At 32.5% G+C, this 16,012-nt stretch overlaps 1 protein-coding gene across 3 annotated transcripts; it reads left to right on the forward strand.

Annotated features, from left to right (window-relative positions):
* Nucleotides 1–3,372: 3,372 nt before the first annotated feature.
* On the forward strand, nt 3,373–10,245 carry LOC133804611 (DIS3-like exonuclease 2). Of its 3 annotated transcripts, none has more exons than XM_062242756.1 (7): nt 3,373–3,812; nt 4,593–4,993; nt 5,129–5,182; nt 5,300–5,368; nt 6,625–8,862; nt 9,083–9,154; nt 9,240–10,245. In XM_062242756.1, exons 1-7 carry the CDS (start codon nt 3,701–3,703, stop codon nt 9,636–9,638), a joined length of 3,345 nt encoding a protein of 1,114 aa, XP_062098740.1. In that variant the 5' UTR covers nt 3,373–3,700; the 3' UTR covers nt 9,639–10,245. The 3 variants fall into 3 exon arrangements, with proteins under 3 accessions (XP_062098740.1, XP_062098741.1, XP_062098738.1); XM_062242757.1 differs by having other exon boundaries at nt 3,374–3,812; nt 4,504–4,993; XM_062242754.1 differs by having other exon boundaries at nt 3,374–3,812; nt 4,590–4,993.
* The last annotated feature ends 5,767 nt before the right edge of the window (nt 10,246–16,012 follow it).

A 16,012-nucleotide genomic window follows, 5' to 3' on the forward strand; every position in this document is an offset into this window, starting at 1 on the left:
ATATATTGTAGTTTAAATTTGATGTCATTTAAGCCTTATGGTTCAAATTTATAAATTGTGGTTTAAATTTTAAGCCATTTGTTTTAAAATTATAAAGATTTTGTATTAGATTCACACATTACAATATATAGATTAAAAGAGTATTTTTATGATGTAAGCCTAAAGGATTAAAACTTAAACTTTGTGGATTAAATTTTGATGCCATTTAAGTTTAGTGGTTCATATTTTAAGTCATTTAAGGCTTGCGGTTTAAATTTTAAGGCAAGTAGTTTAAATTTTAAGCCTTATTGTTTAAATTTAAAGCTTAGTGGTTTAAATTTAAAATAATGCTTAAAATTTAAACTAAAAGACTTAAAGTCCAAATCATGTCCCTTTAAAATGTAAACTGCAATGCTTAAAATCTAAACTACAACTCTTCAAAATGTAAACTACAAAACTTAAAATGAAAAACACTTAGCTAAAAATCTAAAACACGACCTATAAAAACATAAGGTTTAAAAACTCTATCTCATATTAATCGCTTAACTTTTTAGCCACTCAACTTTGCATGCCCTTTTACAAGTCAATGAGCTTTTCAGAATTTCAATTTCTTTATTTTGAAACTCATTGACCAATTTAGAAGTTCAATCTTTATTTTACAAGGCTAGCAAATGATGCCATTAGGGAGGCATTGTCCATGTATGAATCACTAGGAGAATTAGACAAACAAGAGGCTGCATATGCTTATTTTTAGCTAGCCTGCTACCAGAGGGATTGTAGTTTGAAGTTTATAGAGACAGGTAACAAGAAAAGAAGCTTTGCTAAATGTGAAGGCAACACTCTCGTACGGGGCAAGTAGTATGCATCTGTTGCTGAAAGGAACTGGCAAAAGGCAATGGGCTTTTATGGTCCAAAATCTCATCCCACCATGTATCTGACCATACTGATGGACACACTAGACCTTCTATCATGCCTTTCAAATCCTTTACACTCAAATCTGGTATGATTTTCTACTTGACATTCATTTTGTTTCTCTTCATTTCGATTTGCAAAAATTTTTCTTTTAAAAATTGGTATTCATCCTTACTATTTTCTAGAGAATGCTCGCTTTTTTTCCCCCTCAGACTATGCCTTATTGAAATGCTAACAAACATTTACAATGTTTATACATTCAACTTTACTCAACTAGGCCTTGCCTACATAAATCTATTTACAGAATCTCTACAGGTAATAGGGTCCTTAAAAAATTTCAGAAACAAATTTTTTAATATAACTTGAAAAATACCGACTTGTAGGATAGTTAATCAAACTTAGCTACTAATTCTATTTAATTCAATATTACGCAGGTTATTAGTCACATTTCTCATTCTACCCTTAAAAACACTACTTAGGAGTTTAGTGTAAAAAAAAAAAAATCTTCACTTTAAATCAATTTCTAAACCCAGCTGCATCGGATATGTCATTCTTTACAACTCACTCAAAAGGGTATTCTTAATTCCTTTTATGGATATGTCATGAGTAAGTGAGTTTTTGCGATTTTCTTTGTTTCCCAACTACAAAATATATATACTTTTTGCTAGTGATTTTCTTGGTCTTATAGAAGTGCAATATGGTACTATATGGAAATGGCTGGAGTGGTTACATAAACTAGGGAGAAAATTATTCAGAATGCTCGCATATTGGTTGAAAAGATTGGAAAGACACTTGAGTTAGATGGTACAGATGGTATCTGGTGTGCATTTCCTGGAACTTTTCCAGATAATTTTACTTTCAAAACTAAGAATGTATAACTCTTAGTATCATCTTAGTAGTACAAAGGCCATGAGTTTGAGCAATTTTTGGGGTGCATTACCTACATTGTCTTTAAGTTGACGATATACTGGTCTTGTTTATCTAAAGATGCTGACTACTCTATGGGAAACAAAATACCAATACAAACTGGGCACACAATCTAACACTGGTCAATTCTTACACTAGTGACAGTTGTCATCACTGGGAGTGAGGAAGCAAGCTCTGAACAGTGAAAAATATGAAGCTGTGTTAGAGATGGTAGGAGGTCAGCTAACTCTCCATTGAGTCTCCGACAACTGCCTATAGTAAGTGATGTTAGATTTGGGAAAACTTCAACAATGAGTAGTACGACTCCTATACACTCCCATACACATAAATGAATATACATAATACAAAACCAAGAGACAAATTTAAAGAAAAAAAATGAAAATCAACGAGTATTTTCATCAAAATAAACCCAAGCAATGAAAACACTAGATAAGAAGGGAAAATTTTCATTTGATGTTTATTGAGGAATTTCATCAAACAAATAGAGTGCAATATATTAAACAACTTATTTTACATACCTCACTACTAGGTTCAAACTATATAAGAGCATAAAATATTCATAAAAAATTTAATGGAACTTTCATCAAACAAATGGAGTGCAAAGAATTAAACAAAACTCATTTGCATACCTCAAGAAAAACAAGCTTCAAAAATCAAATGCACAGGGGGAACGGCCTCAGACAATGATGACTTTCATCAAAACAAACAATAAAAACACTATATAAGAACATAAATTATTCATACAAAAATCAATGAAACTTTCATCAAACAAATGGGGAGCAAAGAATCAAACAAACCTCAAATACATACCTCAAGAGAAGCGAGCTTCAACAATCACTTGGAAAAAGAAGATCGGCTATGAACTTGGAGAAGAACTTCAAACGATCCACAAAATCAAGACAGAGGACTATCAGCTCTGGTGTTGCAGTTAGGATGGGGGGTGAGTTTTGGCGCTGGAGACAGAGGAATGTTGAAGATGGTGATCGGGAGGGCTTGGCAGAGAGAAAGGAATAGTAAACGAAAACTTTGAAAATAGAATGAAAGTAAGAGGGAAACGTAGGAAAAAAATGGAGAGTACTCAATTTATAATATAAAAGGGTATTATGAGAAAACTGGGTAAAATTATAAAAAAGTTGAAACATGGGTAAAAACTAATAATACACTATAAAACTGGGCACATACTCTAATTTCCACAAAATAAGATTGTATTTGGATGAATGGTTGTAAAAAAATATTCTCCAACCCATTCATTCCACCCACAAGAAAAGTCCAAAAGACATAATACACGTGTCGAAAGATCTTGCAATCCCATATTCTGACTCTGAGTCCACGTCACCCCAATTCATTACAGAGGAAAAAGGAAAAGAAAATGAGCGAAAAGCAAAGAGTAGAGAGATGGCAAGGAGAGTGGTCGGCGCCCCATCTCTTTTATTTAGACAACCGACCAATCATGACGTCCCTTTCTTATTTCTAACACCACTACTACTACACTCACTAGACTAGACTAGACCACTATTCTAATTAATCCTACCGTCACTATTACAACTTACCACTCTATTTTCTCCTTATAATAAAAACCCTAACTTTCTCTCTTCTCCACTTTCCATTCTCTCTGCCCTTTCCTCTTCTTTTCTTTTTCTTTTTTTTTTTAGTTCTAATTATTATTTTTTATTAGTAGTTTTAAAGAGGGAGTATTTTTCCCACTAATTCGGTTCTTCCGTATATACATATATATATTTTTTTACCTATATCGGAAGATCCTGGATTATATTTTAATTATATTTTCTATTTTTTTTCTCCCTTTTTGGGCTGATTTTTGTGCGAGTTTGGTGATTTTATTGTAATTTTTACTTTGTGTGTGTGGTTTAATAAAACAAATACTATGAGAAGTACGGCAGAACAAGTTGTAGTTGAGAAGATTGAAGATGGCGAGAAGGAGAAGAAGAAGAAGCGCCGATCTGGTCGACGATCTAAACAGAGCCCTTCGCCTTCCGGTACTTTTTTCTTTTTTAAGGAAATGATTTTTTGTTTCTTTTTTTTAAACATGTTATTTGTCTCCTATTTTATTTTATGATTTTTGTTTTGTTTTGTTTTGGGTTCAGATATCTACTGCTTTTAAGTTAATAATTATACATTTTTTTAATTAAAAATTGGAAGTAAAATCTTTAGAAAAATTAGTGTCTATAATGTTTTTACTAATAAGAATAAAAAAAAATATGAAGCTGGGAATTATTCTTTAGAACTGCTTGTGAATGTGAAGCTAATCTTGGTGTTAATTTGGTGCTAAATTATGTGACTTTTTTTAGTTGAAAATTAATGTTGGACTTCTTACTATCGTTGGTTGTTTTCTTTACGACTGAAGGAAGTAATGCAATTTGAATGGTAAAAGAATTTTGAATTCAATTGTATTTCTAAATTTATAGACAAAAATTGACTTACAGTAGCTGCTCAGCTCCTCCTTGTCATTGCTTTGCGCAGTATACATTTTATTTAGTTTGAAATTGTTAAATCTTTTATCATTAATATTATTATACAATTTTTGTTAGTTATCTGTATATTGTATATTGACCCATTTGACTTGGTTTGGCTGTCGTACTATTACATTAATCAAGATAGTTGCTTTATGATAACGTATTTTGGGGAATGTTGCTGATGGATAAGACTTAATCCATTGTCATTGGCCAGGCTTGCATTCTACAGTTAATTTTGTGTTATAGTTCGCAGCTTATTTTGGCATGTGTTAACTCCCTCTCACTCATTCATTTGATTAGTAGCACTGGGTAACTCAGCAAATCAATTGTCTAGTGAAGCATTAGAGCACATGGGCAATGGTAAAGAAAGTAATCATGTGACCACATCCCTGAGGCAACATAAATTGGAAACACGTCCTCTGGATGAACATGGATTTTCCAATGCATCTAATGTTGCTTTTAATTCCATGCCTCCGATGCATATTAATGGACAAGCCAATTTAGAGGATATGCAAAGTGCACAAAATCGGATTTCACACCCATCTGATCCTTGTGGGAAAATGTTTTCAAAATCATGTTTCGAGCCCGTGATTTGTGAAGGGTCATGCAAGGGCTTTCCTTCTCAACATCTGATGGAGGGTTATGCCCAAAAGAAGTTTTTTTCTCCGCACTGGTCTTTAGAGGCTGTTAACGATGCTTTAGAGGTCAATTTGAAACCATTCTTCATGTTTGTTAACTTATATTCATTTTTTCTTTTTAGAACCATATAAGGATATGTGGTTGTGTTGCTGAAAATGTAACTAATGTATTGTTTTTGCTCTTTATTTATTTCATCTCAGAAAGGAGATGTTTTTAAAGCTTTATTTCGTGTCAATGCACACAACAGACTTGAGGTTTGTGACATTCTCTTTCTCCACACACACACACATATAAGCGTGGTTTATTTTTATTATACTATTGTATAATTTGGGGGTGGATTGTGAATAGGTTTCTTTGTTATCTTCTTGTAGGCTTATTGCAGAATTGAGGGAGTACCAACAGATGTACTTGTTAGTGGAATTGCTGCCCAGAATAGAGCTGTAAGTCTGGGAAGTTTGTTTAATTTGTTTTAGCTACTAGTTTCTCATATCATTTCTTTTGGTGATTATATATGGGTCAGTATTGCTTTTTGGTTTTGACATTCGTACATGCTGATGCTGTTTCAATGTTTGATTTAAGATTTTCTTCAGATTTGTCTGAGTAAGTTTATTTATAATTTTCACATGATGTAGGTTGAACATGATAGACCCCCAAAGCCTAATGTTTAGTTGCTAGTGTGCTTAGTATTGGTTAGGAGTTTGTTTGATTTGTTAGTTCTGTTTTAATCAGTTGCTTATGTTATATTCTGTTAGTGCATTTGGGATTGTGTTGTAGAATGTTAAACAACATAGAAGAAGATGTCGGCGTTATATGGGATATAAGGATATTAGGGGGCTATTTGAATTTTCGAGAGTAGGAAATTCAAGAATTTATCCCTTTCTTTTCTACTGTGTGATTGGTAGCTGTGGCTTTAAAATGTCATGGCTGTGTTATGTATGTGTTAGTTTTGTTTATATGTGGTGAGGTTGCAGTATGTTATACTGGCCGTGTAGGTTGTTACTCAGATGATTTATATCATATTTCATCAATACATATATATGAAGATATTACCCTATTTGTACATATAGCCTGATAGCTCTGTTCGTTCAGTCAATAAATATGATTTTCAGTCATCGTTGCTGTGTCATGAGTGAATCTAGTGCAAGGGTTCTATCATAATGTTGAAATAATTGTGTACTTAGTGGTTAATTTTAATTTACTTTTGTTGTACAGAAGATTTGTTTTATTAGGTGGAAAGTAGTGCATTGATTGTTTTTTTAACAATCTTGTGAATGTAGACATTGTCAACCCTCATGCCCTTGTGTTTTATTTCAGTTGCTTTTGGAGTATGGAGAATGTTAATGTTAGAATTTAGAAAAAGGAATGATGGAAATGAAATACAATTCACGTCTGTGCCTATTTTCATTCTTTTTTTGCTTGTCTTGTTTATATTTGTTTGGTCTTATATTAGCACTTGGAAATTGGTTTTTACTTTTACAATTTTACAGGTGCATCTACTTGTTTCAGTAAAATAATGTAGTTGTGTTTTCTGTAGATAGACATTAATGCATATAACGTTTTCTTCTTATGGAATGAGTTTGTAACTACATTTTCTTGTTAAGTTCAGAGGCTGTTGATGTTGGATATTCTTGTTATAGCATATTTGTTCTGGCAGAGATGAAGCTTACAGTTGCATGAATTCACAATTTTTTTGTAGGTGGAAGGTGATATTGTAGCAATCAAGGTTGATCTTTTGTCATTATGGACAAAAATGAAAGGCTCAATGGCTAGTTGTAACAATTCTGTAATGGTAGAGGATAAGAACTTGCCATCAGAATGTAATAATATGGCTGGTGACACTTGCAAAGGTAAAGCGAAGATAAATGTGGATTCTGATAATACATATCCTGGTAGCTGTCTGCTCCCTGAGATGGAGCTGAACTCTGAAAGAGTTACTTCTCTAGAGGAACCTAATCAGTCAGAGACATTTGGACCATCCACTTATGATCGTGATGATGGATGTCGCTCCTCCGCATTAGGTTCTTCACATGTGGGTTCCTCCAGTGAACTGAATCATGCTAGAAATGCAATAGAAAAGATGTGTGCTGTAATTAGTTTATACCCTTCAAAACGGCCAACAGGCAAGGTTTTAGCTGTTATTGAGAGGTCTCATCTTCGGGATACTGTCATTGGTTTTCTTAATGTTAAGCAATGGATCTCACGCCAGGAAATTCTCAGGAAAGATGCTAAGAAGAACAGAAGTTCATTAGCATTTACTGACAAAGAGTATATCCAATTGACACCAACTGATCCCAAATTTCCAAAAATGAATGTTCTTGTGCAATCCTTACCTGAATGCTTAAAAGAAAGGTTGGAGAATAGTGACATGAATATTGAAAAGGAGTTGGTTGCTGCAAGAATTGACATTTGGGGTGAAGAAAGCCTTTTACCTCTGGCCTGCATTTTGCATACTTTTGGGCGAGGTGGTGAATTGGAGTCTCAACTTAGTGCTATTTTATTTGAAAATGCTATTTGTTCATCCAAATTTTCTCCTCAATCACTCGCATGTCTTCCACATCTTCCTTGGGAGGTGCCACTTGAAGAATTTCAAAGTAGAAGGGATCTTAGAAATTTGTGCATATTCACTATTGACCCTTCCACCGCCACTGACTTGGATGATGCTCTGTCAATCGAAAGATTACCCAATGGCATTTTAAGAGTAGGCATCCACATTGCTGATGTGTCATATTTTGTCTTAGCTGACACAGAATTAGATAAAGAAGCTCAACTCCGTTCAACCAGTGTTTATATGTTAAAAAAAAAGATACCCATGCTTCCTCCTTTGCTTTCAGAGAATTTAGGTTCCCTTCACGCAGGTGTAGATAGACTTGCATTTTCTATTTTCTTGGACATCAACTTGGCTGGGGATGTTGTAGATCGGTGGATTGGTCGGACAGTGATAAATTCATGTTGCAAACTTTCCTATGAACATGCACAGGAAATTATTGATGGGTCGATGGATACTGGGAGTTTTATTTTTTCAGGAAATAGTTCCCCTCAGTTGCATGGCTATTTTGAATGGCTTGATGTAATTAACTCCATCAAAGACCTTCATGAACTTTCAAAAAAATTGAGGGAAAGGAGGTACGGCAGTGGGGCTCTAGGCCTAGAAAGCTCCAAAGTTGTTTTCCTATTTGATGAATATGGAAATCCGGATGATTGTATGTTGTCTGGACGGAAGGCTTCTAACTTTCTTGTTGAAGAGTTCATGCTTATGGCAAATATGACTGCTGCTGAAGTTATTTCTAGGGCCTTTCCTGATGGTGCGCTACTGAGGAGGCATCCTGAACCTAACATGCGGAAACTCAAAGAGTTTGAAGCATTTTGCTGCAGACATGGTTTAGAGTTGGATACTTCTTCTGGCCAGTTCAATCTGTCATTGCAGAGGATCAGGGAAAAACTCAAGGATGATTCGACTCTCTTTGAAATTCTTATGAACTATGCTTCTAGACCAATGCAACTGGCAACTTATTTTTGTACTGGGGAGTTTAAAGACAATGAAAATGATTGGGGGCATTATGCTCTGGCTGTTCCCCTTTATACTCATTTTACTTCTCCTCTACGTCGGTATCCTGATATTATTGTTCATCGGACACTTGCTGCAGTTATAGATGCTGAAGAGTTGTACCTGAAACATCAAAGAACATTGAATAAACTTCAGGAGGGGCAGGCAGTGATGAGAAAGTGTTTCACCGGTATCAATTTTGAAAAAGACACTGCCGAATCCTGGGATGTTAGGGAAGCATTGTCTGCAGCAGCACTAAAGCATAGGGTTCCAGGCTTGGAAATACTGGCTAAAGTTGCTGCGTACTGCAATGATAGAAATCGGGCTAGTAGACATGTTAACGATGCCTGTGATAAGCTGTATATGTGGGCTCTGCTGAAGAATAAACAGGTATAAGTTTAGATTTCAATCTAAATTCCCCATTTTAATCCAATGGTTTAACACATCTTTTTATTTCTTTATTCGATATTATCTTATTGTTTATATGTATTGTACTTTTTATATGTATTTATACACGTCTATAATGCATTAGGAGTGCTTTCGTATCCTTACTTGTGGTTCTGTATTCAGTTTTTTGCTTTCATGTGTCTTTTTCTTTGACTTCTCACAGATATTATTATCAGAAGCTAGAGTTTTGGGTTTGGGACCTAGATTCATGTCCATATACGTTCAGAAGTTGGGTGTAAGTGCTTTCTCGAACCCCCCTGTAATACTTGACGGATTTTGTATCTTTTTCCTGGTCAAACAATACCTTCATATATTTTCAGATTGAACGTCGAATACATTATGATGAAGTTGAAGGCTTGATGGTTGAGTGGCTTGAAGCTACATCCTCGTTGGTGCTTAATTTACATCCTAACAGACGGTCCGTCCGGAGAGGCAGCCCTGGTAGGTGGAGGCCACTTGAAGATGTCGCATTGATTGTTAGTCCATGTAACCTGAATTCTGACATTACAAGGAGTTTTAACCAGCATGCTGACTCATCTGCTGGGAATTCAGTTAACGTATCAAACTCAGGCTCTTCAGAAGTTGAAATCGACCCTTCCTTTTTCCCCCTTACAGCTCATATGCTTTCAACAATCCCTGTAGCACTTCATGCTATTGGTGGGGACAATGGACCCCTTGATATTGGGGTGAGGCTGTACATGAGTTCATATTTCTGGTGAAATGTGGGGTGTAAAATATGGTGAGCCGATTTATTGCAGAATGAAATATAGCTCGGGACTGGAAAAAGCTCTCTTGTAGATAGACATGACCAGTGTACAGTTCATAGTAATGTTTGGCCCCCGCCCCCCCAAAACGGTGAAAAAAAATAGTTCTGGGAGAGAACAAGAATAATAAGTGGTTTCAGATCTGGTGTTGCTTTTTATATTTGGTGGGAACTGTTAGGATGGTGGTTTTGTTGGGACATTGGTATAGTAGCTTTTTCATTTCCTTTTTTTTTTTTTTTAACAGAAAGCTGCTTGTTGGATAGGCTCTTGTTTTAGTTGGCCGATTCCATCCAAAGTCCACTTTTGTTGGCACTATTCCCCATATCTTGTTCTATAGTTTTTCTTTTCTATTACTTATCTTATAGACAGCAACCCAATAAGTTTTTGGTTTGGGTTGACAAGGTTAGTGGTTATATAATTATATAACTTTGTTTTGTGTCAATTAATCTTCTGTGTATGTTTGGCTGGACTGCCAAGAAAAAGTGATTTGGCTGGATTGTCACTTTCTTTGGTATGTGATCTTCCTCCAAATGGATCAATTCAAGTGTTGACATTTATCTTATCTTTGGTTACAAGGTATTTCTGTTGCAACTTAATTTAGTCTTGCATCTTTCGTTATGATATTAAAATGGGAATCACCTTAGTGCTTCACTTTTTATTTTATATTATTTTGCAAGCTTGGAATGATAGCAGTTTTTAGTTGTGAGCTCGTTTATTTAATTTTATTCGTTTTTCATTGTAAAAAGTGGTCGAGTTTTAATGGAAGGTTAATATTTGAGTTAAAAATTGCTACGTTTCAGAAGGTCTATAAACTCGTATAAATCGAGTTCTTATTTTTAAGAACATGAGTTGAATGTGCATTTCACAAGTTTTCTTTTGTTTTTTGATGTTTGTAATTTCATATTTTTGTCAATATCATTATATTTACATCCCAATAATATATATAGCACTCTATTTATTAAAACAAATTAAATTAAATTATTTTCATAGTTTAAATAATAATGTATAATTTTTTTTTATATATGGACATTATATTTGCACCAAATTTAATTAGTACGCTCAATTTTTATTAAAAACTAAACATTAATATATATTATATATTCTTTTTCAAATTGTGCTTATATTTTTCTAATTTTTTTCTTTTTCATATTCTAAAAAATACATATAAATAATATACATTTTAAATATTTAAAATAAAACAAAAAATATATAAAAACTTGTTAAAATAAGAATTTTTTTCTACAAAATAATAAATTATTTAAAAAAAATTACGAAAACAATATAAAATAAAATTATTGAAATTAACACAAAAATAAATAAATTAAAGAATGCCAAATATTGAGAAAAAGTGATAGAGATGATTTTTTTATTTTATTAATGGGGTGCTATATATATTATTAGATGCAAATATAATGCCTATTTTATAAGTAGTTTTTGGTATATAAAAAGGAATAAAAAATTAACTAAAAGTGAGCTTAAGTTTAAAAAGCTATATTTTTATTAATCTTTAAAAAAAATGAGGTGTTTTAATTACTGCAAAGAGAAAGTGTCTAAATTAAATATTTTATATTACTTTTTTAATAAAAATAAGGTGTCTTAATTAGTTTTTAGTATCTCAATATAATGCTCATTCATGAATTGGTATAAAAGCAAATTATGCCTTTGTATTACATAAATTTAGATTTCTTTCTTGTTCTATGATAAATCTACAGTGGAGTATAATTCAAATTAGGAAAATTTACTTATCTTCGTAAATTTTAGAATTTTATTATAAAAAAATGTTACATTTTTTAATATAATTCAGAATTTTATATATTAGATTCTATAGCATAAATTTAGTCTTTTTCCTTCTTTAATTTTATTTTATTTGATATCACACCAATTAATGGATTTTTATACGGTATTACATGTGTTATAATTGGTTAGATATAAAATTAAAGTATGTTCTTATAAATTGGCAAAGCACTCAACGAATTCACATAATAGTGATGTGAAATTTGTCTTTTTGTTGTAGACATTTAAAAATTATAATTTTGGGTCTAAAGTAATATAATGCCCAAAAAATTTATGAGCATTTGAAGATGCTTAAAGTCACTTTTGTGAAGCTTAAACAGTCCCTTAGACGTTGCGTCACCTCCTTAGAGGCAACTCATCGTCTGAAACTTAAAAATTAGGCAAGCCACAATAAGCGACACGTCGCTTACTACCAGCCGAAGCGTTGCTTGACGTGTCTATACGATGGTAGTACAATTTCGTGTTTTGGCTCCTAAACTCAATTTGAAGTGCTCTAATCCTATTTGTTAGACCTAATAACAATTCCTAGCCTATTTAAAGAGATTTTTTTTTAGAGTATTTAGGACCTGATCACTCTCACTCACTTTCTCTCTAGCACTCAAAGATTCAAAGTTTTCTCCAAGATCTTCAATAAGAAAATTTTGCAAGTTTGGAGATCAAAGGCTTGTTATAGCCCACAACTTATTCTATGTGAGGAAACTTTAAGGTTCATCAATAGTGATTTGAAATAAAGCTTTTGGACATAAATTATCTTATCTTGGCAAGTATTTTGTGAATTCTTCTCCGATTTTTTCTTTATGTTCCAAGTTTGTGTAACCTCATTGTTATTGATTCAAATCTTGAGTTATTCATTGTTTGTTGAAAGAAAATCACTTACCCACAACAACATGTTCTTTATAAGGTAAATACCATTTTGATCCATGTGTTATGCAAAATTACTCGATTGGACCATGTATTTTGTTAAATGACAATTCAAACCCTTCATTTTGTAAAATTGACCAAAAATGTACTCTAAACCAAATTTTGGTCATACATTTTTTAATATGACCAAATTGCACATACTTTTATAAATTTATTAATTAAAAAAATAAAAATAAAGAAATATATTTAAATAATAAAAATAATTATTCAACATTAAAGTTATTTTAGTATATAAAAAATCAAAATTAAAATTAAAACTTTACAACAAAAATTAAAACAAACTTAATAAACCACATTATACAAACAAATTGAACCCTAAATTCAATCCAAAATCCCCAAATAAACTCAGATTTATCAAAAAAAAAATATTCAAAATAACATCACAACTCAATACAAACAAATCAGCCTAGATTTTAACCTAAATATACAGTAAATTTATATTGAGCAAATTCTTAACTCAAACACACTTGAAGAAATGTTAAATCAAATATGCTTCACATTTCCTACAATATAGGACACTCATTTTCTACTCGATCTCTCTCTCTCTCTCTGCTCCATCTTTGTCTATCTCTTCTCTACATTTCCACTAAAAACCACCCACGTTGGAAAAGCTTTGCACCTCCAGCTAGCCTTGCACCCAACCTAGAGACTCATGATGACCTATCCAGTTCGAAGCCCAGTATCATGGCGACCACCTCCACCTTCGTTCAACAGCGACCACCTCTACCTCTGTTCGAAGCCCAGATTCACATCGACCCAACCCCACCTCCGTTCGAAGCCTAGATCTAAGAAGGAGGAAGCCCATATCTGCAAAAAGAGAAAGCCTAAATCTAAGAAGAAGAATAGTGTGGGGGTTTAGGGTTAGGATTTGTTCATGGAAGAAGAAGAAAGAGTGAAGGAGTAGTTTAGGATTAGGGTTTTCTTAAGAACACGAATCTATTTTTAATCTGAATATGACTTTTTAATATTTTGGTATTTAAGTTAGTTTTATTCTTTATTTAATTTTTTATTTAATAATATTATTAAATTAACTAATTTATAAAACCTGAGGGCATTTTAATAATATTAATTTTTTTTTTCTAAATTGGATTCCGATCTTATTTTGTTCAATTTTACAAAACACAAATTACAAATTATCATTTAAACACTGGACCAACCAAAATGGTATTTACACTTCTTTGTATGACAATCAATTGTTATTGGTAGTTTTATTCATTTAAGGTAACTTTCCCAAATTTGTGGTTTAGATTTATTACTATCTATTTGTTCTTTCATAGTTAATGCATGAATCTTCATTCCTTCCCCCATTTCTGCCAAATGACGATGATGGAATGAAATTTTCATCTCCTCAGAGTGCGAAGATGACCATTGCATTCAAAACGCACAAAATACGTTATGAATCTTTCCGACAAAAACAGGTTGGTGAAGAGGATAAAAAATGAAGATGCTTTGGGTCATGGGTTTGGTTCCTAGAATAAGGATGAAATTATTATTCATCCAAAACTTAAGGTTTATTTTTTTTCATTTTTTAACTTTTTTTTTAAGGTTTTGATCTTGTAAAGAATTTTGTTGATTTTTTCTTATTTATTTTTTTATATAAAAAACTTGTTAAAATTATATGATTGATGATTTATAAACCTTTATGGTGATATTTGTTTCAAGTTTAATGTTAACATCTATTGTTCATGATTTCGGTCTTATCTCCTGATGTTGTTTATGGAAATTTTTGTGAAGGATTCTGTGATTTATTTGTATTTTTAAAACTTGTTTGTTTATAATTTCTTAGGGTAGTGTTATTTTGATAAACTTCTCAATAAAAGTTTGCATGTTGTTTTGGTGGTTGTTAATGTAAGAAAATCATTAAATAAGTTAAGAAAATAAGGTGTAGGCAATTTGTGTGAAGCTGAATAAAAGGGTAGGATTGTATTAATGTCATGGTGAACTTCCTTTTAATGGTAATGCTTGGGTTTCTGGAATATATTAAATTACAAAAAATATCCTATCTTGTTACATTGGAAAGGTGCATAAGACAAGTGTTCTTTTCTCTCCCTGATACCACGATCCTGCTGTAGGACTGTGCCGGTAGTGGCCTTGACATGCAACAATAAGATGGCATGGTCTTAGGATCATGGTCGTATGCTTGTAGAGGATAAGAATTTCCTTAGAGAGTCGATAGTAGTCCAACTCATACTTGAAATTCCGTATTTTTAGATTACCAACTTAATTATTCAAATTAAATAATTAATTGCTGAACTGTTACAGAAATGTTTAAACGGACACAGAGACTGTTTGAATAGAAACCAGATATGTTTAAACAGTTTATCACCAGAAGATAAAAACGAACATAAGGTAAGGAACACACGAAATTATACGTGGTATCAGCAATCTTTGCAGATTGCTACTAGTCCACGGGGCCACATACAAAGAATGAAATTTATTAGAAGAATATCTAAACGATTACAAAACCAAATTGACTTATACAAATAAAGACTCCCTCTTGAATTTGTCGCAACTGTTGTAATCTAAACTCCTAATCAAATTTATGAAGTACTAAGATCTTGAACTCCCTTCAAATCATAACACTTGCACTTTTCCTCCCGAAAAGTGATTCACGAACAAGACTTCTCCCGAAGCTTGATGAACAATGTCCAAGTGTGTTCAACCTGCACAATTAACACAAAGAAAACAATACGGAAGTACACTATAATAAACCACTAAGAACTTCCTGGACTCAAGTTCTTCACATAATAAAAAGTCTCTCTAAAACTTGAAAATATTTGGAAAATAATACACCAAGAGAGATAATAAAAAACCAGCGACCTAAAGATGATTATATACTTTTTAGAATCCCTTTAGATCGTGGAAAACAAATCAGAAACCAATCAGCCAATAAAAGAAAAATCTTTCCAAACAAGAAAGTTATAATCTGTTCAAACAGACTGGCAATCCGTTCAAACAGATTCATTGAACCTGGACAATTTTTAAACCCAATTTCCTAAAATAAATAAGAAAACAAAATATACATTATCTCTGCAAGCTGTACACGGTTTTTTAGACAAACAAATCAGATCAAGAAATAAAAATAAATACCAATAATTTCCATATAAACAAATTTCAAGAAAATATATTCTTTTATAGGAAATTATATATTTATTTTATAACATATATAGAACAATCTGATTATAGAAAACATATCACAACAAACACAGGAAACTACCCATTTCGAAAAATCTTCTTTAATTAATTTTGTCAATATTGTCAAATATGCCAATAAATGATTTTACAATCTCCCCCTTTGGCAATTTGATAGACAAAATAAATTCAAAAAACCTGCAACACAAATGTTAGTTACAAGTAAAGAGAAAAAACTCCCCCTGCAAACATGCATTAACTTATAACAAACATATAAAGAAACTAGACTTAACTCCCCCTCAAAATAAGAAGGTCCAAAGTTAAACAAAAACAACAAACAATGCAGGTTTACAAACAAAGCAGGTTTTTGGAAGTATCTGCTCTCCCCTTTTGTGTCTTTCAAAGAAGTCAAAGAACCATAAAACAAAAAATAAAAGAGAGTATCAATGTTCTTAGGACAATAGACATAAAAATAAGACAAA

The sequence above is a fragment of the Humulus lupulus genome, chromosome X (genome assembly GCF_963169125.1).
Source record: "Humulus lupulus chromosome X, drHumLupu1.1, whole genome shotgun sequence".
Classification (NCBI taxonomy): domain Eukaryota; kingdom Viridiplantae; phylum Streptophyta; class Magnoliopsida; order Rosales; family Cannabaceae; genus Humulus; species Humulus lupulus.